A 27,135-nucleotide genomic window follows, 5' to 3' on the forward strand; every position below is an offset into this window, starting at 1 on the left:
GATTTGGCGGGCAGTTTAGTTTCTGGCACTGCAAACCTACTTCTATACTGTTGGGGGCTTTCATACTGCATTTGTGAATTACTGTAATGCTTCAGCAAAGTGTGTGTGGTTTAGATTTAAAATACTGGGACAGGCCTATAATGTCAGACTAATGCTAGTGCTTGGTAGTAACTATTACCCAGTGACTGGCAGTGATATTTATTTTTTTAATGACTATTCTTCTGGAGAAGTGCAGAGTGATCCCAGTTGATAATAATTAATAGTTTCATTTGTAATTGGATCTACTGGTAGAACAGCTCCTGTCTAGTATGTATCTAATGGTTCAAAGTCTAGACCTAGTTTTTCTAGACTTCATGAGAATTCATTTACCACACGGTTTCTCTTAATCTTCTTGCTCAGGCTTGAAATGCACAAAAACCTGACTAACTCTGGTAAAGTTTTAGAAATGTTTTAAAACTTAAAATAGTGGCCGGAGGAGAGTGATACGCCTTTAATATAAGTCATTCTTCTCAGGAAGTGACAACTCTTTAAAATTTTCAACCTATGCATTTTGCCAGTCAGTTGACTGTCTTGTTGAAGGAGAGATTGGAACCAGATTTTGGTTTCATGGAGTTGAACACCAAAACATACACACATTCTGAAACTTCCCTATGACAAGGAAGTCACTGCCTGGTTTGAAGTGTTCAGTCCCTGATGTGCTCACATGGATCATTCAACTCAAAGCTGGGTTGAAGTAGAACTGTTAATAAAGTTCATCTAGTTCATGACTCCAGATCCTCTGTGCATGGCTTTTCTTGAAGTTAGATGTTTCTGTACAGAATGGTTTTAGATATGCATATTGTGATGAAAAGTCACTTGGAAAGCCATTATTTCCATGTCTTCAGTAATTGATAGTTTAATGGTGAGGAGGGAGCTGAGGATTAGGTGGCAAAATGAAGCTTCAGGCAGTATAGCTTGCTACGGTCTTTTGGGTTGTGTTGGGGGTTTTGGGTTTGTTTGATTGGTTGGTTGTTCTTTTTTCCCTGTGGTGGAGCTGAAAACAAATGTACAAACATTTGTGGAAGAAACACAACAAAATGAGTAATTTAAATACAGCATGTGCCCCTAGTTGACCAATTGTTAAGTAAACAAAAAAAAAAATGCAAACCAAATAAACTAGAATTTATTAATAGTTTTGCAATCCATAGCATCCATGTGTGCTGTGAAAGCACAGTAGTCCAAATCCCAGTGTATTGTACTATATTAGTGAGTAAAGGTTTTAAAGTTGCGTTCTTGTAAGATTGCGCAGGGAGAACTTTGCTAATCTCTGGCACAGTGTTTCACGTGTAAATGCTGTGCATTGGAATTCCTGTGTTTAAAATGGATCACTGAGGTAAACTGGAGCATCTCTGAACTTTTACAGACAGCGAAGGTGATGTATTAGAGCTTTCTGTGCAATTCCATCTAACTTGGCACTAAAACTTGAGTCCTGCTTAGAAAGCTCTATTTATTCTTGGGGTTAACTTTCTATTAATAAAGCATTAGTTAAAAAAGATGGAGGATTGTTGTTTTTATTTAGTCTTGCCACTGTGGACATGTGGCTGAGGCAGTAAGAATATATCAGCCAACTTTGAAGTTGTTAGGTGTTATCTGAAAATGCAGAATACATAGAACTACATTTCACTGAGGGAGCTCTACCACAGCATTTCTAAGGACCTACTGCAATATATGTCAGGGTCTGGATGGTGCTGGATGCCACTTAAGAGTGTTGTGCAGTCCTACCAATGCAGTGTTTCAAAATTTCCTCCAGCCTTTAGGAAGCTGGTAGATCGATCTGGTGCAAATTACAGTAAGTACACTCTAGTCCTTACTTTGTTTTCCTTTTGTTTTATTGAAATAGCTTAAGTGTAAAGACTTTTTTACATGTGAAATATCCTCTTGCAGAGTTGATCCAATGGTGGATTTTTTTTTCCATACAGCATGCATGTTGAGAGAGATGCTTTCTGACACATTCCTTAGAGGTGTTTCTTTTTAAAAACATGTGAAGAATCAGACTTTAAAAATATTTTTTACTACATTCATTATTTGTGGCATAGTTGAAAATAAATTCCTAACTCTTCTGCAGGTATTAAAAAATATGTTGTCGGCCTAATTATCAAGACCTCATCTGATCCAACATGTGTAGAAGTAAGTGAATTATTTTCAGGGGAGGAAGAGGGAGGGGAATATGATGCATAACCTGACTCTTCTTTTCTCTTATCCAGAAAGAGAAAGTGTATATTGGGAAACTGAACATGATTCTTGTGCAGGTAAGATAGAGTTCAGTTTTGAATCCTGTTGTAAAGTTGTTGGCTTTGCATATGTATCTAACATATGGATGCTTTACTTTTCAGATACTGAAACAGGAATGGCCAAAGCACTGGCCAACTTTTATAAGCGATATTGTGGGAGCAAGCAGGACTAGTGAAAGCCTTTGTCAGAATAATATGGTGATCCTTAAACTATTGAGTGAAGAAGTGTTTGATTTTTCCAGTGGCCAGATTACTCAAGTAAAAGCTAAGCATTTGAAAGACAGGTAAGTTTATGTATTTAAATCTTAATAAGTAGGGTAGACTTTGTGCTTGCTGCTAAATAGTTGATCTCACTTTGAGCTTTTGAGTGAACACCTACAGCTGTCTAAATTTGATTCCTGAGACTGAGTGGGTTACTGATTTTTCTTGAAAGCAGCACTCTTAGGTGATACCAAACATACTTTGTACGCGCAGGCATTTCTACTGTACTGCAGGTAGCATCTGTTGACTGATCTGGTTTCTACCTTTCTAACAGAGCTTTCAGCATTGCTTGTATTTCCAAGCTAGAATTTGCAGGCACGGGCTTCAGGCTACTTCAAAATATGCATTATTATCATGAAAATGGGTAAAAGTCAAGTGGTTTGTGAATTTCTTCATGAACATAGGTCTTCAGAACCTGTTCTGTGAGTGTAGACATTTTGATTATAATCGATAGGATTGTTTATGGCATGCAAAAATGCTTACCTTTTAACATACTTTTTTACAGCATGTGCAATGAATTCTCTCAGATATTTCAACTGTGTCAGTTTGTGATGGTAAGTCTTACTTCTTTAATGAGGCTTCTGAAAATTATCCCGTTGTGCCTGACAATGTCATAAATATTAATGGTCATTTACAGGAAAACTCCCAAAATGCTCCCTTAGTTCATGCAACTTTGGAAACTTTGCTACGATTTCTGAACTGGATTCCTCTGGGATATATATTTGAGACCAAGTTAATCAGCACACTAATATACAAGGTACTCGTGCAAAAATTGGCAGCTTTTAAGTTTAAATAAAAGTTTCAAAAAAGCTTAGTGTGCAACACTTTTGTAATACTCTTTATTTCTTCTCTCAATAGTTCTTAAATGTTCCCATGTTCCGAAATGTCTCTTTGAAGTGCCTCACAGAGATTGCAGGTGTCAGTGTAAGCCAGTATGAAGAACAGTTTGTAACACTTTTTACACTGACAATGATGCAGTTAAAACAGGTAACATTTTTTATAAATCTTTCTTTTCATTGGTTCATTTCACAAAAACAATTTCTGTAGAACCTAATTTAGTTTAAAAGTTTATATTTGTTATAGAGCTCTTGATAGGACAAATACTGTTCTTGGCAGTATTTATGGCTTGATCAGAAGATGCTAAGTGTATTTCTCTGACTCTACATCACAGCTGTATTTCTGCTGCATTGATTTGTTTTGATTAAGAGGTGCTTTGAGCACTCAGGCTGTCTGGTGGGAAAAGTTGAGAGAGGTGCAACAAAATGTGTACTGCATAACTCGTAAAACCTAAACTGACTTTATTTCTGGAAGTTGCTGTTCAATTTTTCAAACTGATAGAAATGTTTGTTTCATAAAGCCATGCTTTGAAGTCATATAACTTGGTTATTCCCCTTTCAGCAGGTCAGATTCAGGTATATGGATTTGTGGCTTTCCTTGTTGTATTTGCATTTTCAGCAAACAGTTAAAGGTTTTTTTGAACTTTTTTTCCCCCCTCTGTTTGCAGTGTTGGTCTATCTTGAAGCTTCTTTAGAACAGCTGTGCTTCTTTTAATGCCTCTTGCCCCCACCTTTGAGTGGATTAAAAATAGTTTTTTTTATTTAGGTAAAGGCAGACTTCTGCATACACAGAAGTTATTTTGTGTAGCTCAACATTACTTCCTCAGTTTTTACAGATGATGCTCCTGATTCTAAATGCCAATACATCTGGCCTTAGTTTTTCCTGAAAACATCACTTGAATGCCAAGTTGGGTATTTGACATGTTTTGCAACCTGCAGATTTTTAGCATGACTGTTGCATATGGATTTTATGCAAAATGTTGTATTTATTGCAAGTAGTTGCCTCTCTCTTAGTTTTGTAATATGAAGTTGGAGAATAGTCAAAACGACACGAAAGCCAGCAGCAGCAAAAGTGTTAAACTTTGTTCTCTGTCTGTAGCTTAGTAGTGTTGACATTAAATAATGCAGTTCCCTACTCAATGACAGACAAGGTAGAAAACGTTTTATTTCTATAATGTTTAAGTGTCCTTCAGAGTCTTCCTTGTGAATTTGTAAATATTGTAGAGGAGGTTTTTCCTGTTGTTTTAACACTATGGTGATGTAATATTTGGAAACGTAAAGTTACCAGGGACAGGTAACAAACACGTTTTCGGAACATCTTTGCCTGGTGCCAACTGGAAGTGTCTGTGATGGAGTAGATACTTTCCTTGTTTACAGCTGCTGTTACAAGGGATGGAAAAAGGTTTAGTTCATGAGACGTTTATCTGTTTGCATTTTTGCCTTACTGTCCATCTTGGGATCAAGTATGAAATGAAAGAGCTGTAAAAGTTTCTTGTAAGAAAGCTCAATAAAGACAGGATGCCATGAAAAGCAGAGGTTTTTTTTTTTTGCCAAAAGAGCAAAATATGTGTTTATATACAGTAGTTCTGTATAAAATGAGAATTTCTTGATTATGTCTGTATTCTTTTTATTAGATGCTTCCTTTAAATACCAATATCCGACTTGCATATTCAAATGGAAAAGATGATGAACAGAACTTCATTCAAAACCTCAGTTTGTTTCTCTGCACGTTCCTCAAGGAACATGGTCAACTTATAGAAAAGAGATTAAATCTGAGGGAAACATTAATGGAGGTAAGTTGCTCAGTTTATCCAGTTTAAAAAATGTAGCAAGTCTGTTCTTATACTCCACGGATGTGATACTAATATAATCTTTAGATCATTGTATTTATAGTGGGTAAGATGGGAAAAAAACCTTTTCTTCACATAATTAGTAAATCACATGAATACAAAAAGCCTTTGAATATTTTTGTTTCCTAGGATACTTCAATAGCACTTTATTTTCAATAATCCTATACTAATACAGTGTTTGAAGCCCATAGGTCTCAGTCTCTCCTTCTTACTTGTTCTTCTTTGAAAGTATTAAGTACTGCTTTAAAATAAATTCATATATTCTTTTTCCGTGAGTCTGTACATACCATATTTTCTTTTTACCTCCTGTATAGAGAAGGTGTTGCTATGACTTTCATCAGTCTGTGTGAAGCAGCTCAGTTATGTTTTTATTCAGCATCCAAAGCTGGTTTCCAGGGTACATCCAGCGCATGCTGTAGTTTAGTGCTTCCATCCTGTTGTATCTTCTTGCTTAATTTGCCATTTCCCAAAGCTTAACTGAAAAGCTTTAAATACAGTCTTCCAGGATGACAGTCTGTTTCTGTGTAATAAAGACAACGTATGCCAGTAATGCTTAATGGCAGAACTCTACCAGATGGCTGTGCATGCTTTATTTTGTAATACTACTGGTCTTGGAGCAGGACCTGTGGGTCTCAATTATCAGCCGTCTTAGAGCAATTGCTGAGAATGAAGATTTACAGTTGTCCTTCCTCTCTGCTTGTTACCTTATTTTTTGTGACTGCTGCATTCTTTCCAGTTTTGACAGTAAAGCACAACTTCACTGTCAAAATTACTGGGATCTGTGGAAATTATTGGAAATGCGGCTAAGAATGAAGGTTGGAAGGGCTTAAACTCTAGGTGACTACTAAACACTCAGGGTCCTACATCATACTGTAGTGGGGTTAGATCCCCAAATTAGTTGTTTTCAGTTATGTTTTTTAATTTGTGAATAAAAGTTTTGCTGAGGGTGAGCTGTTCTGTGGTGCCTTTTTGCTAGCTCCCTCCCACTGCTGAGCTCCAAGGGGATGAAACTGGCTCTATAACCCCTTGAAGCACCACTTCTGTGCCCAGAATCAAGCCCTGTGCAGGTATGGAGGCTATAGGGTGAGGGACTGCCCTGAGACAGAGGTGGAAAAAACAATACCACCGTTTAAACCCAGAGACCAGGTTCCATTGGGAGGGGGAAGTACATCTTGCAGGTGGATTAGCCCTAATCGAACATGCCCATCTGAATTCTCCATTTTCTAGCTAGTATTCTCAATACATTTCTTCTGGAGATGGCCCTCTACAAAAATACGTGTATTAGTAAGTTGGTTGCAAATACCAAGTTGTAGCTCATTTAGGCGATGGACTAAGGACTATCACATGTTCATTTTAAAAAGAACTATCAACAGTTCCCAAATAATTCCTGAACTGATAAGTTGTAAGCTTTCAAAGGGACTGTGAATTGAGGGAGCACAGCTCAAGTTTCTACCGATGTTGAGACTTTATTAGGAAGACCTGTGTGAACGGCTGAAGCTGTTGCATTCCCATGGAATTGTGTGTAAATTGGAGTGCAGTTTTTAGGTATTGGTCTCCTCTCCTGTCTGGTATACTTTACATTAAATTCTTCAAACCTGAAATGTACAGAACTCAATTCTGAATGACTGAGTGTTGTATAGGATGTTGAAATGTTTCACAAAATTCTTAGGCTGGCTTAAAATGGTTGCAGATTTCACTTCTGTAAGTTGCAGTGTAATACAGTGTAGTTACACAGTTACTTAGTTGGATGTCATTCTAAAGTGTTTATTCCTACATTTTGGATGTATCGGATCTTCTGAAATTGTTCCACACATTCATTGGAGCTGTGTAGACCAGTGAAGGAAGCTACAGAAGTTATTGCAAGTGAAACTGCCAAGAAAAATTGATGTGTATAGGATTAATGTATGGTTGTTTTGAATCCCTCTTTTGACATGGTAGATAGAGATGCTAAATCAGGTCTTTACCATCTAAAATGATCTGAGTTGCTTTAGTACCTAAGCTGTGAAAATGTCTTCAGATTTCATTGTTTCATTCTGTTTGTTCACTGGTGGGCTGGTGATTTGGTATCTTTGACCAGGGGACTAAAAAATAAGTTAGGCAAGAAATGTTTGGCTATGTCGTTCTAATTTCTGTGGATGGTATCTCTGTCAGAATTGCATCAGTGGCCTTCCCTTCTCAGTCTGCTGTGGCAGTTCTGTCCGTAAATAAAAAGGAAAATATTTTGGTAGATGGCTTCTGTGGGAAGCAAGTGAGTGGTATGGCTTTCATGGTTGCCACCATTTTTTCAGGCTATAAGGATCTGGAACAAAGTAGCAGTAATAGTCTTGAGAATAGCAGTCATGGAAACTAGCAGCTGAGGGGGTTCTGAGACTCTAAAACAATATGCTTTGCAGAAACTTCAGAGGTGGTGAGTTGGTGAGTTTGGTAATTTGCAAACAGGCTAATTTGGCTACGGCATTTTTTTAAGATGTTTTTAGGCTACTTCAGATTAAAGAATTGGTACACACTTTAAAAATAACAGTAACTGACAGGGCGTTCTGGTTTTCAGTTGCTCTTCCAGTCAGAACTCTGACTTGAAAGTAATGTTATTGCAATGTTAATGCCTTTTGTTCTTAACTTCTATGTTAATTTGGCATTTTATCAGTATTTGGATAACTGAACTTGGGGCGATGTAGTTTTATCTGCATAAATAATTAGTAATCAGATGCTTAAACCACACTTTTCCAGGCTCTTCATTATATGTTATTGGTATCAGAAGTTGAAGAAACTGAAATTTTCAAGATCTGTCTCGAATATTGGAATCATTTAGCTGCTGAGCTCTACAGGGAAAGTCCATTTTCAACATCTGCTTCTCCTTTGCTTTCGGGAAGTCAACACTTTGATGTTCCTCCAAGGAGACAGCTTTATTTGCCTGTATTGTCCAAGGTAATCCATGCTTAAGTAAAGGTACTGTAAAGACTTAGATACTGTTCGTGAACTAGAGATTTTGCTTCACGTGGGGAGTGACATAAGAAAATTTTTCTTGCTTTGAGTAGCTTGATTCAACTCTAGTTATTTTATGTGCAGCATTTGCGAAAATACTTGAAGATGACACCAGTATATGGCAGAAGTATTAATGTGGTGTTTCAGGTTTAAGATGCTTATTATGAATGTAAGACATAATACACATCTATTTCTTCAGAAATTAAACTGTTTTTTTAACAGATAAAAGCTGTAGTGTTACAGGAAAAAAAAGTGTGTGTATGGAAAAAGTGGTTTTAGAAGACACCTAATATTACATACACATATTGAACCTCTAGAAAGTATACTTCACAGGTTGGGGTTTGTGTTTTTTTTTTCTTCTTTTTTTTTTTTGTAAACTACTCAGCTTGTTAACAAAAAGAAGTCAGCAGGTTCTTTTCTTAATGGATTTTTAGTTAACATGTCTCTGTAGATGCTTCATGTGAGCTAACCTCATGAAGTGCTGAGTATACCCTTTATCTACATGGGTCAGGCTGCCTGACCAGAGTGCTCTAGATATACCTGTGAATCTGTCTGTATTTTCATGATAGTTGGATTCAATTTTAACTTTCCTATGCAACATACAGGTTCGATTGCTGATGGTTAGCCGTATGGCTAAACCTGAAGAAGTCCTAGTTGTTGAGAATGATCAAGGGGAAGTAGTACGAGAATTCATGAAGGATACAGATTCCATAAACTTGTATAAAAATATGAGAGAAACATTGGGTAAGTGTACTAGCTGGTGTTTTTATGCTGTAGGTCTGTGAAGCTGCACCAGCAGCATGAATGTTACAGAATATTAGCATCTGATCTGAATTATTGTGTGGGCAGAATGATGATCAGTGAGGAATAGTACACAATCTTGAAAGGGAGGTGGCAGTGTTGGTCTGGAGTTTTCCGTTTTGAGCATGTAGTGTTCTGTAAGTAGAAATACACTACTTAATTTTTGTCCCTTGCCTTTTCCTGTTGAACAACACCTTTTGATATTCCTTTACCAAATTGTTTCAGATTGTGATACCTTAGTTTTATCAGAAACTTGTTAAATTGGAAGGATTTTTCTGAAGTCGACTTGATGGTTATTACTTCACTTGTAGTCTTGTGTAGAGCAAGAACTTCTCAGCAACAATGATGTACTCCTTCAGTGGGTCTTCTGAATATTTCTAAAAATTTTTGTAGTATTCTCAAACAAAACACAAGCTTCCAGCCTGAACTTAAGCTTCAAAAATCTTGTCTAAAGTTTGTGCCGAGGTTTTATGACCTTGCTTGAAAGTACAAAAGCTGCAATGAGTTACATATGTAGGGAAAAAAAAAAGCTGTGCGCACACTGAAGAACACCAGAATCCTTATTTCTACAGCATTTAATGTAGCAAGTATATTTTATTTTTAGTGTGTGTATACCAGTATGCCAGTATCTTTAGAAGTCTGATGTTCAACTGTGGTCGTTTTATCCATGTATTGATAGTTCCTATGTATTGTAGTGATAACTTAGGTTTTTTTGAGGCAAGAAAAAAAATTCACAGTCCTAACTGCAACTTGAGGGGGCACTGGAGGATTAGAATTGTCATATGTTTGGGACATCAGACCTTCAATACTAAATGTTCTTCTATCACGTACAAAAGCTTTGAAGGAACACTGAGTGTTTAATGACAGAATTGTGAACCAGGAGTGTGGGGGGAAAAGCTGTGTGATGTGGTATTCATGGATTATTTTTTTTTCCACCTTTGTACTTGTGGTGTAGGTACAGCTAGCATTAGATTAATTGTTCTAATAGCTTTTCATATGTAACGTGAACTTTTTTTTTAGTGTATTAAAATAATTATTCTATGTTCTGATCCTTAACCATATTTCCAGGTACAAGATTATTTATAGGGAAATGCAGATTTAGTTAGTGTTTGATGTCTGGTATTAACTATTGCTTATAGTGTCTTATCTTTAAGATTCACTTTTCATAAAAAAAAAAAAAAGGTGGGGGGGTGGCGAGAATGTGGCGATGTGGTAGACGCTATATTCTGCAGCACAGTAAAAACCTGTTTCTGCATCTGGCCTTAAACTGATTTTGACTTGCTGGGATTTAGAATTTTATACTGGAGGCCCTAATTGGATTAGAGGTTGGTGCAAGAGTCTGAGTTGCGATACTTGAATCTTCCCATCTAGACTTGTTTAGGAGTACCATCTCTACTTTAATGGTGGGTTACTGCAACCAGCAGACTTAAAGACACTGAAATAAAGAGCAGAAGAAAATTGACTTTTTACATGCTGTATCATGTCACCCATAGGTAGCCAATCCCATATTCCCTATAGACTGTCAGTACATATGACTTCAGTTAATACTTCAGCTTGCCAACTTTACTGATTTGATTGGTACAGGAGACATCTGTTGATTTCGATTTTTCCACATTGCTTGTATGTGGAGTTATGCTGAGATTCCTTAGAACAAAGATAGATTTTCAATAGAACTTATCGTCCATTTTAAAAATACAGTTTTAAGAAGTTTACGTTTAAATTTTTAGCTCACAGTCATGAGTTCTGGAAAGAAGCATTGCAGTCACTTAAGAAAAAGACAACCAAATTGCTAAAACAACTTTATCTTTGCCTATGGAGCTCTGGTCCACGTGGTAGCTTTAAAATGTGCCTGTTCAATGTTGATGTCTTTCAGTTTATCTTACACATCTGGATTATGCAGACACAGAACGAATTATGACTGAAAAACTTCACAATCAAGTGAACGGAACAGAATGGTCGTGGAAAAATTTGAATACCCTGTGTTGGGCTATAGGCTCAATCAGTGGCGCAATGCATGAAGAAGATGAAAAAAGATTCCTTGTTACAGTAATTAAGGTATCGCGGTGCAAAACTAATAGTTTTGTTACACTTCATAGTTTATGCTCAAGAAACAGTTTACAAAAATACTCTATAGTAAGATACCTTGTACGGCAAGCAAGTTGATAAGAAAAAATTAATGGGAAATGTTATGTCCTGAATTTAAGGCTGATGAATTCTTTAGCCATGAACAATGCATTAATCCAAATAGCCTTTTCATGGTGAAAATTTCAATTGAAATACAGTTTATGAATAAGTGTTTTTCTTGGAAGATGCAGAAGAGATGGAAAGGGATTGCTAACGGGAAAAGAGAGTGGCAAAATAACCAACATTTTTAATTAGCTTGGCATCCTGCTATTTTGCCTTTTTCCAAATTACCCAATGATCAAACAATTTTTTTGTAAATATATGTATGGAAAGAGTGCAGAAATGGAACACTTTTACAGAAGTGGTGGACATAAGTCATATAAAATCAGAAAATTTAGTTTATTTGATGTGCAATCTGTTGATACCAGCTGCTTTGTCAGTACTAAATGCTGTTGAAGCTTGTTGAAGCCCACCCTGCAGAAATCTGTAGATACGTTTTAAATGATGATTCCATGCTTGAACATACAGTTTTTCTGATTCGGTTTTAACTTTAACAATTGCATCACCCCAACCTTGATCCGTTTGCGGTTTTCTTGTGGGTTTTGTTCTAGGTTGTGTTTTTCGGTATTTTTTGTTGCTTGTTTGATTGTTTACTTGTTTGTTTGGGTTTTTTTTTGAGAGGTGGGTTTGTTTTGGTGGTTTTGTTTCTTGTTTTTTTCCTCCCCCCTTTGGACTTTGAGCTTCATTATGGCAACCACTTTATTTTTAATATAGCCCCTTGCAGGATTTTATACTTTGTCTTGTAGTGCTTTTAATTGAACTGGATAAACTTGGAAAGAAAACTAAAAATGTTATGTTGTAGGATCTTCTGGGACTCTGTGAACAAAAGCGAGGAAAAGACAATAAAGCCATTATTGCATCAAATATAATGTATATAGTAGGTCAATACCCACGTTTTTTGAGAGCTCACTGGAAGTTTTTGAAGACAGTAGTCAACAAGCTGTTTGAATTTATGCATGGTAATTACCTGTTTTTCACTTATTCTTTTAATAATTTTAAAAAAGGAAAAAAGAAAGATGCCCATACATGAGCATGTATGGAGGAGAAATACAAAGCATTAACTGACTTTGTTTGATTTAGAAACCCATGATGGTGTCCAGGATATGGCTTGTGATACCTTCATAAAAATAGCACAAAAATGCCGCCGACATTTTGTTCAGGTTCAGGTGGGAGAGGTCATGCCATTTATTGATGAAATTTTGAACAATATTAATACCATCATCTGTGACCTTCAACCACAACAGGTATGTTTACTTCAGCATTGGGGATAATTCCTAAAGACTAATCAAAAGTTACTTTGCATTGAAATCTGGTAATGGTTTCAAGGCATGAATTATATTCCTTAGTTTTTTGTTAGTGACAGTGTTATGGTATCAGGTTGTGTTACTGACATCTTCGATCGCTTAGAAGGAGAATTAAAGTGCATTTAGTTGGAATTTTGATTTCTGAAATGTTTTAACAAAGAAATAAGACACCGAATGTAAATTTGCGGTTCTGCTTTGGGAAAGTGCAATGTCTTACCATAATAGTATACCTATAGCTTTTGTATTTGTGAAGGGGGCGGGGAACAGTCCAGAAGGGCCTGTGCCTGGGAAGGGCACAGCTCATGAAGTGAGAGTAGTATGCACATGTGACATACCCTGAGGTGTCACAATAATGTACTGAAACTTTGGGCAGAGTGTATCGGGCATCTGGAAAAGGTACTTAAAAGGAGTGATGTAATCCAGTCGACAGTTTAAACTTGTCTGGTAATATTTAGGTAAGAGTTAAATGGCATATGTCTGAGTTTCCTCACTTCAGGATATGATGAAAAAATGAAGAAAGACTCTGGGAGGTATATAGTGGCCCTTGAAGGGAAGGGGATGGAGGTTTGTTTTGTACATAATGAAAGTAAGGAAAGAGTGGAAAAGGATCTTGTGAAGTCGAGAGTCAGGGAAAAAGGTATTTAGACAGGGAAACCCGTTTTCAGCCTTCACTATTTGTTAGTTCAGAACTGTGTAAAATCTTCCTTACTCCTTTTTAACCTTGCCGTTTGATGACTTGTTGTTCCAATCAGGTGCATACATTCTATGAAGCAGTAGGATACATGATTGGGGCACAGACAGACCAGACTGTGCAGGAGCATCTGATAGAAAAATACATGTTGCTACCTAATCAAGTGTGGGACAGCATAATTCAACAGGCAACCAAAGTAAGCTCTTAATTTTTAAGCGTATTCTGTGTTGAGGTAAAGAACACCTTCTGAACGTTTCTCTTACCCTGGGCTTATCTTTCACATGGCAGGACACAAAGTGTACATAGCTGTGGCAGACTTGATTAAATGATGGTGAAAGCAGGGATTGACTTGACGGTAAAAGTGTTGTTTTGAGAGAGGACACTTCAGTGACAAATACTGGTTTTAATATGATTTAAAGGACAATTTTCTGTTACTGTACAGAGTGTGTTTCAGTACTTTTTTCCAAGGCTCCCTTTCGCCTGGCTAAGAAGCGGGTTTCCTTTCTGAATAACAGGAAAGTTGAAATGCTAAAAATACGGTTCACTCTTTTTCCTTTCTCTTCCATCATTCTTTTAAAGTACATCTTTATTTCTTACTTTTATCTTCCGTTTCTTTCAGTCTTTAAAAAATACTTTATGTCTACATGTTAAAGAACAACAGTCTTACTCTGCACAAGAGATCGATCCGTTTGGAGTTAATCTAATTAAGAACCTGACACTTAAGCAAGCTTGCGTTACATTTCTTACTCTGGATTCCCTCTTAAAACAAGAATACACTGCCCGTCCTTTGACCACTTCTGTCTGTTTTCACCTTCTTAATCTCTCCCTAGTTTTTTTTCATTCTTCAACTAGAGCAGTGCTTGTATCACTGCAGCAAAAATACTTCAGCTGATTTAATTATGCTCTTCTCATGAAGTTTTATCCTGACTCTGTGAGGTAGTGGCAAGTGCCACGAAGTCAACAGCAGTATATGTAAAGTCTGTAAATTTCAGTGACATGTTCTTTAATGCACTGTGTAAGATAAATTATTTAAACTTACGCTTCCGTTTTGAAAGCTAAAGGGCAGTTTTATTCACTAAACAAAATGGACATATTTTTTTTTAACAGAACGTTGATATTCTAAAGGATCCTGAAACAGTGAAGCAGCTTGGTAGCATTCTGAAAACCAATGTAAGAGCGTGTAAAGCAGTTGGCCACCCCTTTGTGATTCAGCTTGGAAGAATTTATTTAGATATGCTGAATGTGTACAAGTGCCTAAGTGAAAATATTTCTGCAGCTATTCAGGCTAATGGTAAGAAATTCTGCGTTCTTCCTGAAAATGGGGGCTAGCTGTGTATGTCGTCAGGTTTCAGAGTACATTCCAATTAGGCTGCTTTTATTGTGTTCATCTTGCTGTTTGGGAAAGTGGAGAATGACTGAAAGTGCTTGATTAGATGTTTTTGCTAACCAGATCTTTTATTCAAATAAAGAACTCCTGATTTTAGAGGGAGGAAAACCACCTATGAATGTGAAAGTTCAGGCAAGATAGAAAACAGCATAGATGCTTGCTTAGAATTAATAGGCATCTTGCTGAGACAGAGTTGTAGCATGTGTTTTTTTTGCTTGCTCTGATTTTGAATATTAAAAGACTTTCTTTAAATAGCATTAATTTTTTTCAAAAGATGTTGGCAGGGTTTTGGTATGATACTGTGCTACTAAGTAGCTTTATTACAATAATGTAACTGTAGTGAAGATGCCTGAAAGTTACGATAAACCAGGTCTGCAGTCATTGAGAAGGAATTATCAATTATCTCACCTGTTTCTACTAGATAAATTAGAGCCTGTGGTATCTCAGCAGAATATGCTTCTGTAGTAGTTCATTGAAAGATTAAATGAGTCGTTGAATTCTGTTATGACCAGTTTTCTTCCTGATGTAGACCATGGTATTTGGAAATGTGAATGTTAAATGAAAATTGGTAACTGAGCAGCTGGTTTACCTTGAAGTAGCTTCTCAGAATTCAGAATAAAACTGGCTGAGAAATCACTACCTTTTGATTCTGCAGCTCTAATGGCCAGAATTTGTCCTTGTCAGCAGCAGTGAAGTTCAGGAAGCAGTTGCTAGGACCGTTGTCCTGACGTGCTACTTGATCAGCAGCTACTGCGATTGCAGTTGCCTCAGAGTGTGTTTTTACAACTGGCTCTATCTTGCCAGAGATGGCTCTGATGCCAGCATGAGCCACCCTACCTTGCTTTTTCTGGCTGAGCTCTTCACGGGTCTGCCCATGCATCTACTGCAGTGGGCTTATGGCTGTGCAGTTAATCAGGTTTCACTGATGAGACTGTATTGATTTGGGGGTAAGAAACTGAACTAAGGGTGATAAGGCTTCTTAAGGCTAAGCGTGGACTTTACACACACAGACAACTGGAAGGATAATTTCTCTTGTTCTTTCTTCCTCCCCCAAATTACTTGAGTAATGAAAGTGCAGTCGGTGTAGTTAAGTGGGTATGTGTGATTTCCCTTACTTGTAAAGTAAGTTGTAGCTTTGTTTTTTAGCTCTGCAAGCAGGGTACTGTCAGTAGTAGTTTTGTAATGCTAAATGGCAACTTGGACTATTGGAGCTAGAAGGGGGAGGTAGATTATTTGCAAAATATGCGTAAGAAGTCTTTAAATAGTCTTTGTAGTATGGATATAAAAATAAAGCATTCTCTGTTTCATAATACCGGTATCTCTTGGTTACACCTTACCCAATTAACTGAAGCTTTAAAACTTTGCAGGTGAAATGGTAACAAAGCAGCCCTTGATTAGAAGTATGAGGACTGTAAAAAGGGAAACTTTGAAACTAATTTCTGGCTGGGTGAGCAGGTCCAATGATCCTCAGATGGTAAGTAGATCGATTCTAAAGAAATAACTCATAAGTCAGAATTAGGAGGAACTCTGGTTTTTGTTCTGTTGTTGACCGAATCAGTTGATTACAGGAACTTGCTTCAGGAGGTCTGTAAAATAGAAAGGAGAAAGTATGATCGTACGGAGGTAAGCCTGAGCTACATTTGAGATACTTCAGTTAATTTTAGCTGCGAGTAATCTTACACGGACTCAAGGTTTAAGAGAACCCTGTTGGAAGCCCTGCTGGATGGATGCAGCGGGTGGGGAGTTTATAGAAGTAGAATCTATTTCAGCTTCCTTAGGCAAAGTATCTCCTGTAACTAAACAAGGAACTTTGCTATAAACTGTACGCTAGAGACTTTGTCAGGTAACTGCATTGTTATAACTGTGGCTTACTCTTTCCATTAGGTAGCTGAAAACTTTGTTCCTCCCTTGTTGGATGCAGTTCTCATTGACTACCAGAGAAACGTTCCAGCCGCTAGAGAACCTGAAGTACTTAGTACTATGGCTATCATTGTAAACAAGCTGGGTGGACACATTACTGCTGAAATACCTCAGATATTCGATGCTGTTTTTGAGTGCACATTAAATATGATCAACAAGGTATTTATATATAAAATTTGGATAAGGCATCTCCCTAGTGACTGAAGCCAAAAAAAAAGCAGGGCTTTTATAAGAGTACTAATCTTAGCTGTTGGTACATCTCTAAGTGAGAGGTGGTACCCTTCTCTTGCAATGGAGGGAAGCAGTGTATAGTGAACGTAGTTATTACACAGCTTTCATCTTATGGAAATTAAGTTGGGGTTCATGCCTTTGCTTTTGTGGCCCTTGAAGAAACCTGCTCAAACGAACAGACTTGTTTTGAAGTCTGGCTGTCTAGCGAGATGTCTTAATCTCACTGCCTTAAAAATTTGTCTGTTTAGCAGCTCATTTAAATCATTAGTAATTTCTTTTCCAAGGACTTGGAATGTCGTGCTTCTGGAAGCAGAAGTGTAGTTCAGTCAAATGTCTAACTGCAAAAATTCACAAATATTTTAAATGTATGAATTATAAGTACTGATCAGTCTTTTTGAGTATTTCCTCACTAATGCAGTTATGCTATAATGTGCAATATGTATTTCCGTAATACTTGAGAACTACTAGCTGAATTAGTGCTACTTTTCAGTAGGGCGTAACCAAAAATGGTGCCCCTGTAGCAACATAGGTGCTTAACCAGTGTTGAGCCCACCTATCTGTCTGTCTGTGGACTGTGACTGAGGCTGCGTACTGCCAAAGCGTGGCTCTGCCTGTCGGTGGTGTGTAACTCCAGGAGGGGGTCTTGCCAGGCTCTGGTAGGGGAAACCAGGGGGAAGAGTTCCCAGAGAGATGTAACCTTTGCTTTGCATTTAAGGTTATTTTAAACCTGAGGTTTAAATGCTGTTCCATGTCAGCTGTTGTTCCGCTCTACTTTAACAGAAGATCTTACGATGGATCTTTAGGAAACTTGACTCTTTGTCCCCCACCCCCTTTTTTCTTCTAGGACTTCGAAGAATATCCTGAACATAGAACAAACTTCTTCTTACTGCTTCAGGCTGTAAATTCGCATTGTTTCCCAGCGTTCCTGGCCATTCCACCTGCACAGTTCAAACTTGTTCTGGATTCTATTATTTGGGCTTTCAAGCATACAATGAGAAATGTTGCAGATACAGGTAAATAAGTGGTTAATATGCAGATTTAGTTTTCAGTATCAGATTTTTTTTTCGGTAGATTGTTGTTTTCTTGCATCTTTTGCTTTAGTCAAACTCAGTATTCCAGGAACACGATTCTGTACTGCGTTTGCACAAGAATAATATCCTTCTGTCTCAGCTTTGACTTGTCAGCCAGGTATACAGAAATGGACTGAAACACTTGGATGCTGTTTCACTCCCACAGCTGTTAGAGAGTACCACTATGGTTTCTGCTCGCTTTTCCATGTGAGGGTTGGCACTTTCCTGAAATGGCTGAACTGATGCAACAGCTCACTGCTGCTAAAACTGGTGTTACAGCTCTACTTTTGTTGTGCTGCCTGCGGTGTTTGACTTAGTACCTCAGACGGCCGCTCAGTAGCTGCTGACAAGTTCAGCAGAAAAGTAAATGATTTGGAGCTGAACTCCTCACGGTCTGGGAGCAAGCCCATGACATAAGGAAAGGGAAGCACCTTGTTAGGGTGGCAGATTATGATTCCTTTGGACAACAACAAGCTGTTAAAATTTAGCATGAAATTTCATTGAGCAGCTGTGTGTATTGCCTCGCTGAACAAATTTGAGTAACTAAGAAGTCCTCCAGAATTGAGGGTTCTTGAGGATACAAGGAGAAGCTAGATACAAATCTTAAATTAAATAATTGTTGTTTAACATCTTGGGATTAGTCCACTATCTACTGGATAAAAGGGTTGTTGTGAAGCCGCTTAGTTTTTAGGCAGTTGCCTTGTATTGGTGTTTGGAAGGGATGGGGATAAAAGGAACCTTTGAGTTGCATTTCACTTAGTTAAGGCAATCAAGTTTTCATGTAATTCTAAAAATGAAAATGTTTTCTGTTCTTAAATTAGCAAACACTCCTTTTGCTAGGGGGCATCTCTTGCTTTTGCTGGTACCAGTGAATTGATGTGATTGGTTCTTCACGCTTCTGTCATCTAATAATCCCAGTAAAATCGGCATGCCGTGTCAACGTGGCTACAGCCCTCTAGTGACTACCGGAGGAAATGCCCGAGAAAATCCTGGCACATCTCATACTTGTCTTTGCTGTGCCTGTCAGAATTCCTTGGGATATTTGTACCGCTTTGGAAAAGGCAAAAATATGCACAGAGGTTCTGATATCGTTCTGTTGGTAAATTAGGGTTTTTTCAATGCTTATTTTCCAGGACTTCAAATACTTTATACTCTACTACAGAATGTTGCACAAGAAGAGACTGCTGCCCAGAGCTTCTATCAGACGTATTTCTGCGATATCCTTCAGCACATTTTCTCAGTGGTAACAGACACCTCACACACTGCTGGTAAGAATGCACACGTGGGAGCTGGTTGATTGTAAACAATTATTTTGAACATCAAAATAATGTTACGCGTCCCGTTCTGAGTAATAACTGCATGTGTACAACTTTGATCTGTTCAGGTTTGACAATGCATGCATCAATCCTGGCATACATGTTCAACTTGGTAGAAGAGGGAAAAATAAGTACTCCATTAAACCCTGGAAATCCAGTGAACAACCAAATGTTTATTCAGGAGTATGTTGCTAATCTTCTCAAATCTGCATTTCCTCACCTGCAAGAGTAAGTCTGCTGTGATTATTTAATACTTTTAAGTGGGTTCTTATGTCTAGAAATACTAACTGATGTGTTTGCTGTTAGTGCCCAGGTTAAGCTGTTCGTAACAGGACTCTTCAGTTTAAACCAGGATATTCCTGCCTTCAAGGAACACCTAAGGGATTTCCTGGTCCAAATCAAGGTACGTTTGCTGTGCTTTTTTCAAGAAACTAAAAATGATTGTTCAGCAGGATACTGTTGGAAAGTATGTGGACAGTGTTCAGTGTTTAGAAGATAGAAGTTATTTTGCAGCTGTTTAAAATGTAGTGATAACTCTGTCAAATGGCTTGCATGACTCTGAATGGTGTATCAGATAACCAGTTTCAGTGTGATTTAATTTTATAAATTGGGGTTAGGTGTCGTGGCTTGGGTGCTTCACACTGTGCATACAGTTCATGCATTTAAGGTGGCTGCAACACTTCCTCTACTGGGAAATGAAGCAAGTTGATTTTTAACCAGCTTTTGTTTCAGTTTTGGTTGAGATTGAGACTTGGTTTGAAACTTGCTAGAGTAGTGCTACACTTGTATTTTTCTAAAGATGCTAGAATTGAGAAAGATTGTAGGAAGAGTTTGTAAATTAGTTTTCAGACTGTATTCGTCATGTATTCCAAAATTGTAATGCTACTGCTTTAATGGTGATACGCTGCAAACACTGGTTTATTGTAGCATCCCGCCCTGTAACACACAATGAAAATTTTTAAGTAAGTTGCATTCTTTTATATTAATTCTGACCTCAGGAACAGAAGGCGAAACAAGCAAATAGTCTGGCAGGGAATGTGAAGGGAAGATGTTTTCTGTATAATTCTGAATTTTGGAAGCTTATTACTCTGCCTACAGCATTTGACAAGAAACTAATGATTTTATGTGAATTACACAGGAATTTGCAGGTGAAGACACATCGGACTTATTCTTGGAGGAAAGAGAAACAGCCCTTCGGCAAGCTCAAGAGGAGAAGCATAAACTTCAGATGTCTGTACCTGGCATCCTTAATCCACATGAAATTCCTGAGGAGATGTGCGATTAAAAAAAAATAAAACAAGTTTTGCAGTTTTCTTTCTGTACAGCTACTTTGTTGTGATAGAAGAAAACAGCACTTGGATATTTGTTGACCAAAATGATGCCAATTTGTAAATTAAAATGTCACCTAGTGGCCCTTTTTCTTATGTGTTTTTTGTATAAGAAATTTTCTGTGAAATATCCTTCCATTGTTTAAGCTTTTGTTTGGTCATCTTTATTTAGATTTGCATGAAGTTGAAAATTAAGGCATTTTCAAAGTAATTACTTCATGCCCATTTTGTGGCTAAGGGGGAAAATAGGCAAAACATAACTTGTAAAAGACTATATTGCAAAATAATACAATTTCCTGTAAGAGTATCGATTTTTAATTCGGGATCATTTTCTTTCTAGTCTGTCCTGCAGTCTAGGAGAAAAGGTAATGAGTAAACCAGACTGAATTAATTGTTAAGCAGAGGATTATAGTGCTGCGTTTGTTTTGATGAGTTAGCAGCTTTTTGGACTGAGTGGTAAGGCTAGGCTACATGTATTTGCAAGTTGTATGGCAAGTTTGCAGCAAGATCATGTGCATATCATCCCATTGTAAAGCAACTTCTAAAGAGTATGGGAACACAGTACAGTTAGTTATTTTTACACAGTTCTTTTGTTTTTGTGTGTGTGCTGTCGCTTTGTCGACAACAGCTTTTTGTTTTCCTCAATGAGGAGTGTTGCTCATTTGTGAGCCTTCATTAACTCGAAGTGAAATGGTTAAAATATTTATCCTGTTAGAATAGGCTGCATCTTTTTAACAACTCATAAAATAAAAAAAAAGAAAACCTGGCTTTTGAGATGACTTATACTAATTTACATTGTTTACCATGCTGTAGTGCTTAAAGAACACTACTTAAAAGCAAAATAAACTTGGTTTACATTTATTTTTCTTTGGCTTATTCTTTTATTGGATGAAAATGCTGTGATCGTATTTAAGATTTGTATCCTGAAGGCATAGGAGAAGTTCCTTGAGGTCTAGATAACTGTTGCTTCTGGCTTGCCTCATCTCAAGGACTTTGGCTGTGCTTGAAGTTAACATGAAATAAGTTGGGTTCCATTTGGAAATACAGTAGCTGTTGTGACTTACCTCCATGAATAAATATTCCATACAATGTTGCTGTAAAATGCCAGGAATAAGGTGTTCTTGCTTGCTCTCTCTATGGACTCTGCAATTTATTTCAAAGAGGTATTGCACTGTATCGTGACTAAACAATTGATACTAGTACATGTTAATAACGCGTGTAGATATGATCTACAGTTATTTTTCTACCTAAAATTTTGTAGTTAAACAGTTTTCACAGATTTATGAACTACGGATACAAGAAGCAGTATGAACACTAAGATTGTGTAGTCTTGGCTTCCCCAGTTTTGTAATGTCTTGCCTCCGTTTTCTCAGTTGGTGTTAAGCTCTCCCAAAGTTTTTCTTTCCATCTATTTGGTCTCTAATCTTGAGGTTGTTACTATGATGCGAAGTATACCCAGTGGTGCAGAGCTGTAAAACAAGGTTAGATGCTTGTTGGAGGTGTTTTATGTCAGTTTGGATACTGTAGTTAACTTAGTGCCGTATGTTCCTTTTGAAGTAGAAGTGCATGAGTTAGCAGCATTCATGTAGAATTTAGCTGTGACCAGAATGTTTCCAGTCTTAAGTATTGGGCCCTTTCTGCTTGTGAACATCCCTCTGTTTGTCTTCCTTAGCTGGCCCTAAAAAAAATTGTAGCCACTCCTGCATGAAGATTGTTGGGGAGTGTAAATGTTGGGAGCTGGCAGTTGCTAAATCTTAGGAGAGAAGGTTCCGCAAACCTTTTACGGCTAGGACTTCAAATGCAACCTAACGAAATTGTTAATTATTCTGATGGTTACAAAACTCCTTCCTTTCTCTCCTTAAAGCTCATGAATTTAAGCTTTTTCATGTCTTCCTGTCCTGTTGATGTGTAGCTTTCCATTCCGTTTTTATCATCTTTAATAGTCAGTTTAAAGTAAAATACTTGAAGTACAGTTGAAGGACACATCGAGAATGGACATTAAATGGCTTGTGACCAAGCTGAGTTGCAACATTCTGTAGCTGCAGATTATCAAAAGCTGTGCAGAGAAGTGAGAAAATCTTATTAAAATGGAAATAAATACCACCGATAGTGTAACATCAGAATAATCATTATCCCATGAGTCACAGAACTAAATACTGAATTGGTTCTGACATGCAGTGGCATTAACTGTGCTTTGAAGATAGTTCTGAACAAAAAATGCATGTATGCTTTTATGCATGCACCTTCTTTTCGTATAGAAGATTCAAGTTGGTCTGAGGCTTGTGGTCTGGCTGTTTACTGAGGAATTAAACCTGACCTAAACGCTCAATGAATCTGAAATGCATTTTTAAAGTTAAGAGTTGTTTCATTATTTTGATACCTTTTGGATTATCTAGTTACAAAATTTTAATCTTGGCTTTTGCTTCCCTTTTAGATCTACAAACTTAACTGTGGTCTTGACTTGTTATCTTACAAATCGGTGCCTTTCAGTGATCTCTGCAGATGCTATGAAAATGCAGCTTATGCAGAGTTCTGGATACCATTTGACTTGTGTGTGTGTGTGTGTGTGCATATTTCTACTGCAGTTATCCTGAATGTGGAAAAAAAAAATTACAATGTACACCTAAGAAAGTTCTAGTTCTAATGCACACTCTGTAAATTAAAAGATACGGATAAAAAGCATGAACCATCATATAAACATTAAGTAACTTGTAATTATATGTAAACCAATGTTTTGTGCATATTTCTATACAGATTTTTTTTTTTAAAAACCCAATTCCATGTACCACAGGTACATTCATAAACACAAACATTACAGGGTGTTTTCTGTGTTTACATGAATTGATTGCCTGTTAGCTGATGAAGACACCCCCAAGTACTTGTTTTAGGCTGCCACGTGTTTGCTACTGTAACTGAAGCAGATTATTTTCCAAAGCATTTTAGGTTAGTTTTTGGTTTGCTTTGTTGTTTTTTGTTTTGTTTTTTTTTTTTACTAGAATAATTTGGTGTGTGTTAATCTGATTGGTTAAGTGAACTATTTTCCAATAAAGCTAATATTTATGCAATAAAACTTTAGAAATGCTCATCTCTCAAAGAAGCTTTAGGAGTTACTTCTTGCAGTTCTTAGTGCTGGAAAAAGCAGTAGGCTGTGGGTTTCTTAGTGGAAGGGGAAAAAAAAAATAAAAATGAGGAAAAGATGCTGAAAATAACGTAGAGAGGTTGACTCAAGTGAGGAACTCGCATCAGTGCTGTATTGTGATTAGTGGCCAGTCTGTCCCATAGTCCCATTTATCATTGGATAAATGATTATTTCTGATCTAAGACTTCTGGGATGTTGTTTCTGTTAGCTGGAAGATAAGTCTAGGCTTTTTCCCTTTCTCCCCACTTCACAGGTTTGTCTCCAAATGTTAAGGAGCAAAACTGGAATGTTGGAGATAAGTTTTTAAAAAAACATTTTGGTACCAAAAAATAAGAACATACCTCTTGAATGCACCTCTGTGCTTGATTTCTTGAATTTCTTTTTAGTCTCTCAGATTTAGGAGATCCTTGCTTCATTGCCCAAGGCTGATTACAGCCAGCAGTGTTCCCTTGGGAAAAGGCTTAGCCATTCCAGTTGAGGGATTTGTTTTTCAGGTAAGATTTCATATACAGTACACTGTAATTACTTAAAGCACATGAAATCACCAGTTCCATATAGACATACCTGCCCTGTGTGCTGCCGTTGGCCTTTTGTACAGGTGTTTCTCACCACCTGTAAGTGCTTGCTTGTGCTGTAAGTGGGTATGAGAAAAATGGAGCGCTGAGAAAAGATGGTGTTGAGGAATGTTTTGGAAGGTAGAATATGGACAAGAACAGCAGAACTCAAATAGGAAAACCAGACACGTTTTCACTTATTTGCCCCTTTCGAGTTAGTGCTTTTTCCCCAGGCAGTACACTGGGTGATCTCTGCCAAGTCCTCCATCAATATGTCAAGGGGCCTGGTGTTTTTTATTGTGAACACCTTTTAAATCTCAACTCTTTAAATACTGACAGTTTTTTCTGAGTCTTGAGAAGTCTGGTGGGCTTTCATGGATTCTGTAATTTCAGCAAAGACTGTCAGGAAGAATGGGTCAATTCAGGTTGGAGGATGGAGTTAAAATGGGTTTCCTCTGATGTGACTACGTAACAAGGTTAAGTGTGTATGTGTGCTGCAAGAACCGACTGCAGCCCACTTCTTACCACTGCTGGTTATTTTAACACGCGTACTGATAACCAGGCAGTAATGACCATTTTTCTCTAGTGGTATTTTTTTAGCATTAGATCCGATTTGACCATTTTTGCATCAACCTTCATAACTGGTTTTATGAATTTCTCAAATCTCTGCAATTAGCCTGTGAACTCTCTCAAAGTAACTCGAGCTGAATTAGTAACCAAGATTGCAACCCAAGAAACAGGCTCTAAGATGCAGTCTGAAACCACTCTCAAGTGGAGCTTGTCCTGTTTACCTGGCTGTACAGTCTGATTCTTGCCACACCCAACCGCTGGTAATAATGTTTATTAGAATGCAGACTATTTTCCTACTAAAATGCTGAGCAGCCAGTTAGACAGCTGATTTTGGAGAGCAAAATGTTTAACGCAGCTTGGCGATGCAGTGAGCGTTATCTATTCTTACACAACGTGTTTTTGGCCCAGTAGGGTTATAAATTACTTTGAGTGGATTCTCTAATAATTGGGGTAAGCCAAACAAATTGAGTATGTCTTCACAGGGTGCTGTGATATCAAAGTCTAGTTTAGACATGAACCTTATAATAATAAGTTTAAAATGCTTATAGAGCAATGAAAGTCAAATGCTGAAACTTAAAAGTGTGTAAACTTATTCTGTTGTGCTTCAGCCAAGTTTCATTGGTGACGTTACATTTTGCAGGCAGAGACTTGTTTCTTTTAGTGAAATTGAGGATTTTCTAGGCAATAGATTCCAACCATTTCCAGGATCATTCAAGACTAGAGGTCATAGATACAACTGGACTGGCTGGAATTCACCTTTCTGATACTATCCTCTGTATAGCAGAAATTAATTATTTTATTTCTAGCTGTCATAGCTCCTATCTGCTGAAATCACTGCTAGTTTACCTTTCGTTGTAAATCGTGGCAGCAGAGCAGTAAATGTGGAATCTATTTGGCTATAGATGCTACAGGAATGGGAACCCACAGCAGAGAGCAACAGCAAGTGCAAACAGAAGACAATTCAGTCATGTCACATCAAAGCTCTGGTTACAGTAGTCACCATGACTAATGAAAAAATAATAAACACTTCAGTTAAGTCTTTCACATTCCACAATTACTATTCTGAGGTCAAATGACCAAGTATATATTCTCATATAGAGAATGAAGGCTTAAAAATACAAAGTATGAGGCGCAGACTAGGAGAGGCTGAAGTGTCCCAAAGAAACAGGGACAGCGGCCAGTCTTTCTAACCCTTAATCCACCTCAGGGTTTTTGGTTTGTGGTTTCTTTGGTGTGTTTTGTTCTGCTTTTTCCTTTTGGTGAATGGTTAACTCCATCTTTACAGAAAAACAGGACTATAGTATTAGTTCAGTGTTGGGTTACAGTGGGACATTAACTCTGCCAAGTATGTATGTTCTCAAACTCCCTGTAGTCCTAAATTTGACTTAAAGATTTTAGTTTTGCTCAGGTCTTGCGTTTATCTAAGTTACTCTTCGAGAAGAGCTGTGCTGGCAGTCTACCAAACCAAATATTTCCAGATTAGGAGCATTGCAGTCAAGGGAAGGAAAGCAGGTCTCCTGGGGATCAAACAACTTTGCAAGGATGGCATGTGCGGAAAGAATAAGGGTCAAGAGGAAAAAAAAAAGCAATGCATAGAAGGGTGGGAGGCTGATGATCACTAACCAGGCTGGTTTATAGCTCTTGTCTTCTGCTTGGAAGCTAACTTGTAGTTTTTAAAAAAATGCTATTTCATCTCTATTAAGAAAAAAAAAAAAAAAAAAATTGTGTGCAGTAAAAAATTTGGCTGGCAATATTCCAGTCTGCACAAAAGTAGGAGTGACTCAAGGTCACCCATACTCTTCTGTTGTATTCATTGAACTTGGCACGTGATATAGTGCCTCAAATGGCCCCTTCCTTGTGCTGACTCTGGTGTTTACGTGGTGTTACAATCAGATCAAAGAGCTGATTTGTCAGAAAAACAGTATTTTAAGATGTTTTGGCAGTTAATTTTGATTGTTATAAAATTTACTGTGAGGTTTGTATATGGAAGAGGGGAAAGAGAAGTGTGAATTCCAATCAGATTATGCAAATTGTAGAGCTATGCTTTGTATCAAAAAATGTGGTCTTTTTTCCAGGCACAGATAACTCCTATCATATAGCCACCGATTCATTCTCTGCTAGTGAGAATACCTGTGCAATATGATGTTACAGGTTAAGGAGGCAAATAAACATGACTTCTTGGAGATACAGGGTAAGTCAGGAAAGCCGTAAAAAAAAAAAATTACATACAAAAGCAAGATAAGTGAAATAATCTGACACATAGAAAGTAAGACAAGTGAAAAATAACGTTATGTATATACACAACATAAAAGCCTCTGATCCACTTTTGATGGTTCTCAAGCTTTGAAAGCAGTGCTGTAGAAAAGAAAGGTGGTCAGTACCTAAATTCAGGCATGAGCAGAATGTGGTAAGCGTAATATTCTCAACTGCTCTTTTATTCT

General features: G+C 37.5%; 1 protein-coding gene across 4 annotated transcripts in view; it reads left to right on the top strand.

The window, feature by feature from the left end:
• XPO1 (exportin 1) overlaps positions 1-21,292 on the top strand; it is a 40,367-nt gene extending 19,075 nt beyond the window's left edge. For all 4 annotated transcript variants that reach the window (XM_042789498.1, XM_042789500.1, XM_042789497.1 and 1 more), the window contains exons 6-26: positions 2,105-2,166; positions 2,244-2,288; positions 2,373-2,554; positions 3,037-3,085; positions 3,169-3,288; positions 3,390-3,518; positions 5,002-5,160; positions 7,945-8,142; positions 8,805-8,943; positions 10,874-11,055; positions 11,987-12,143; positions 12,265-12,428; positions 13,241-13,375; positions 14,287-14,470; positions 15,934-16,040; positions 16,451-16,645; positions 17,562-17,730; positions 18,921-19,055; positions 19,172-19,331; positions 19,410-19,506; positions 20,242-21,292. In XM_042789498.1, coding sequence (XP_042645432.1) covers positions 2,105-2,166; positions 2,244-2,288; positions 2,373-2,554; positions 3,037-3,085; positions 3,169-3,288; positions 3,390-3,518; positions 5,002-5,160; positions 7,945-8,142; positions 8,805-8,943; positions 10,874-11,055; positions 11,987-12,143; positions 12,265-12,428; positions 13,241-13,375; positions 14,287-14,470; positions 15,934-16,040; positions 16,451-16,645; positions 17,562-17,730; positions 18,921-19,055; positions 19,172-19,331; positions 19,410-19,506; positions 20,242-20,388 — 2,915 coding nt within the window. In that variant the 3' untranslated portion in view covers positions 20,389-21,292. The remainder of the gene's footprint in view (positions 1-2,104; positions 2,167-2,243; positions 2,289-2,372; positions 2,555-3,036; positions 3,086-3,168; positions 3,289-3,389; positions 3,519-5,001; positions 5,161-7,944; positions 8,143-8,804; positions 8,944-10,873; positions 11,056-11,986; positions 12,144-12,264; positions 12,429-13,240; positions 13,376-14,286; positions 14,471-15,933; positions 16,041-16,450; positions 16,646-17,561; positions 17,731-18,920; positions 19,056-19,171; positions 19,332-19,409; positions 19,507-20,241) is intronic.
• The last annotated feature ends 5,843 nt before the right edge of the window (positions 21,293-27,135 follow it).

Source organism: Tyto alba, unplaced genomic scaffold, assembly GCF_018691265.1.
Source record: "Tyto alba isolate M040663 unplaced genomic scaffold, T.alba_DEE_v4.0 Super-Scaffold_16, whole genome shotgun sequence".
NCBI lineage: Eukaryota > Metazoa > Chordata > Aves > Strigiformes > Tytonidae > Tyto > Tyto alba.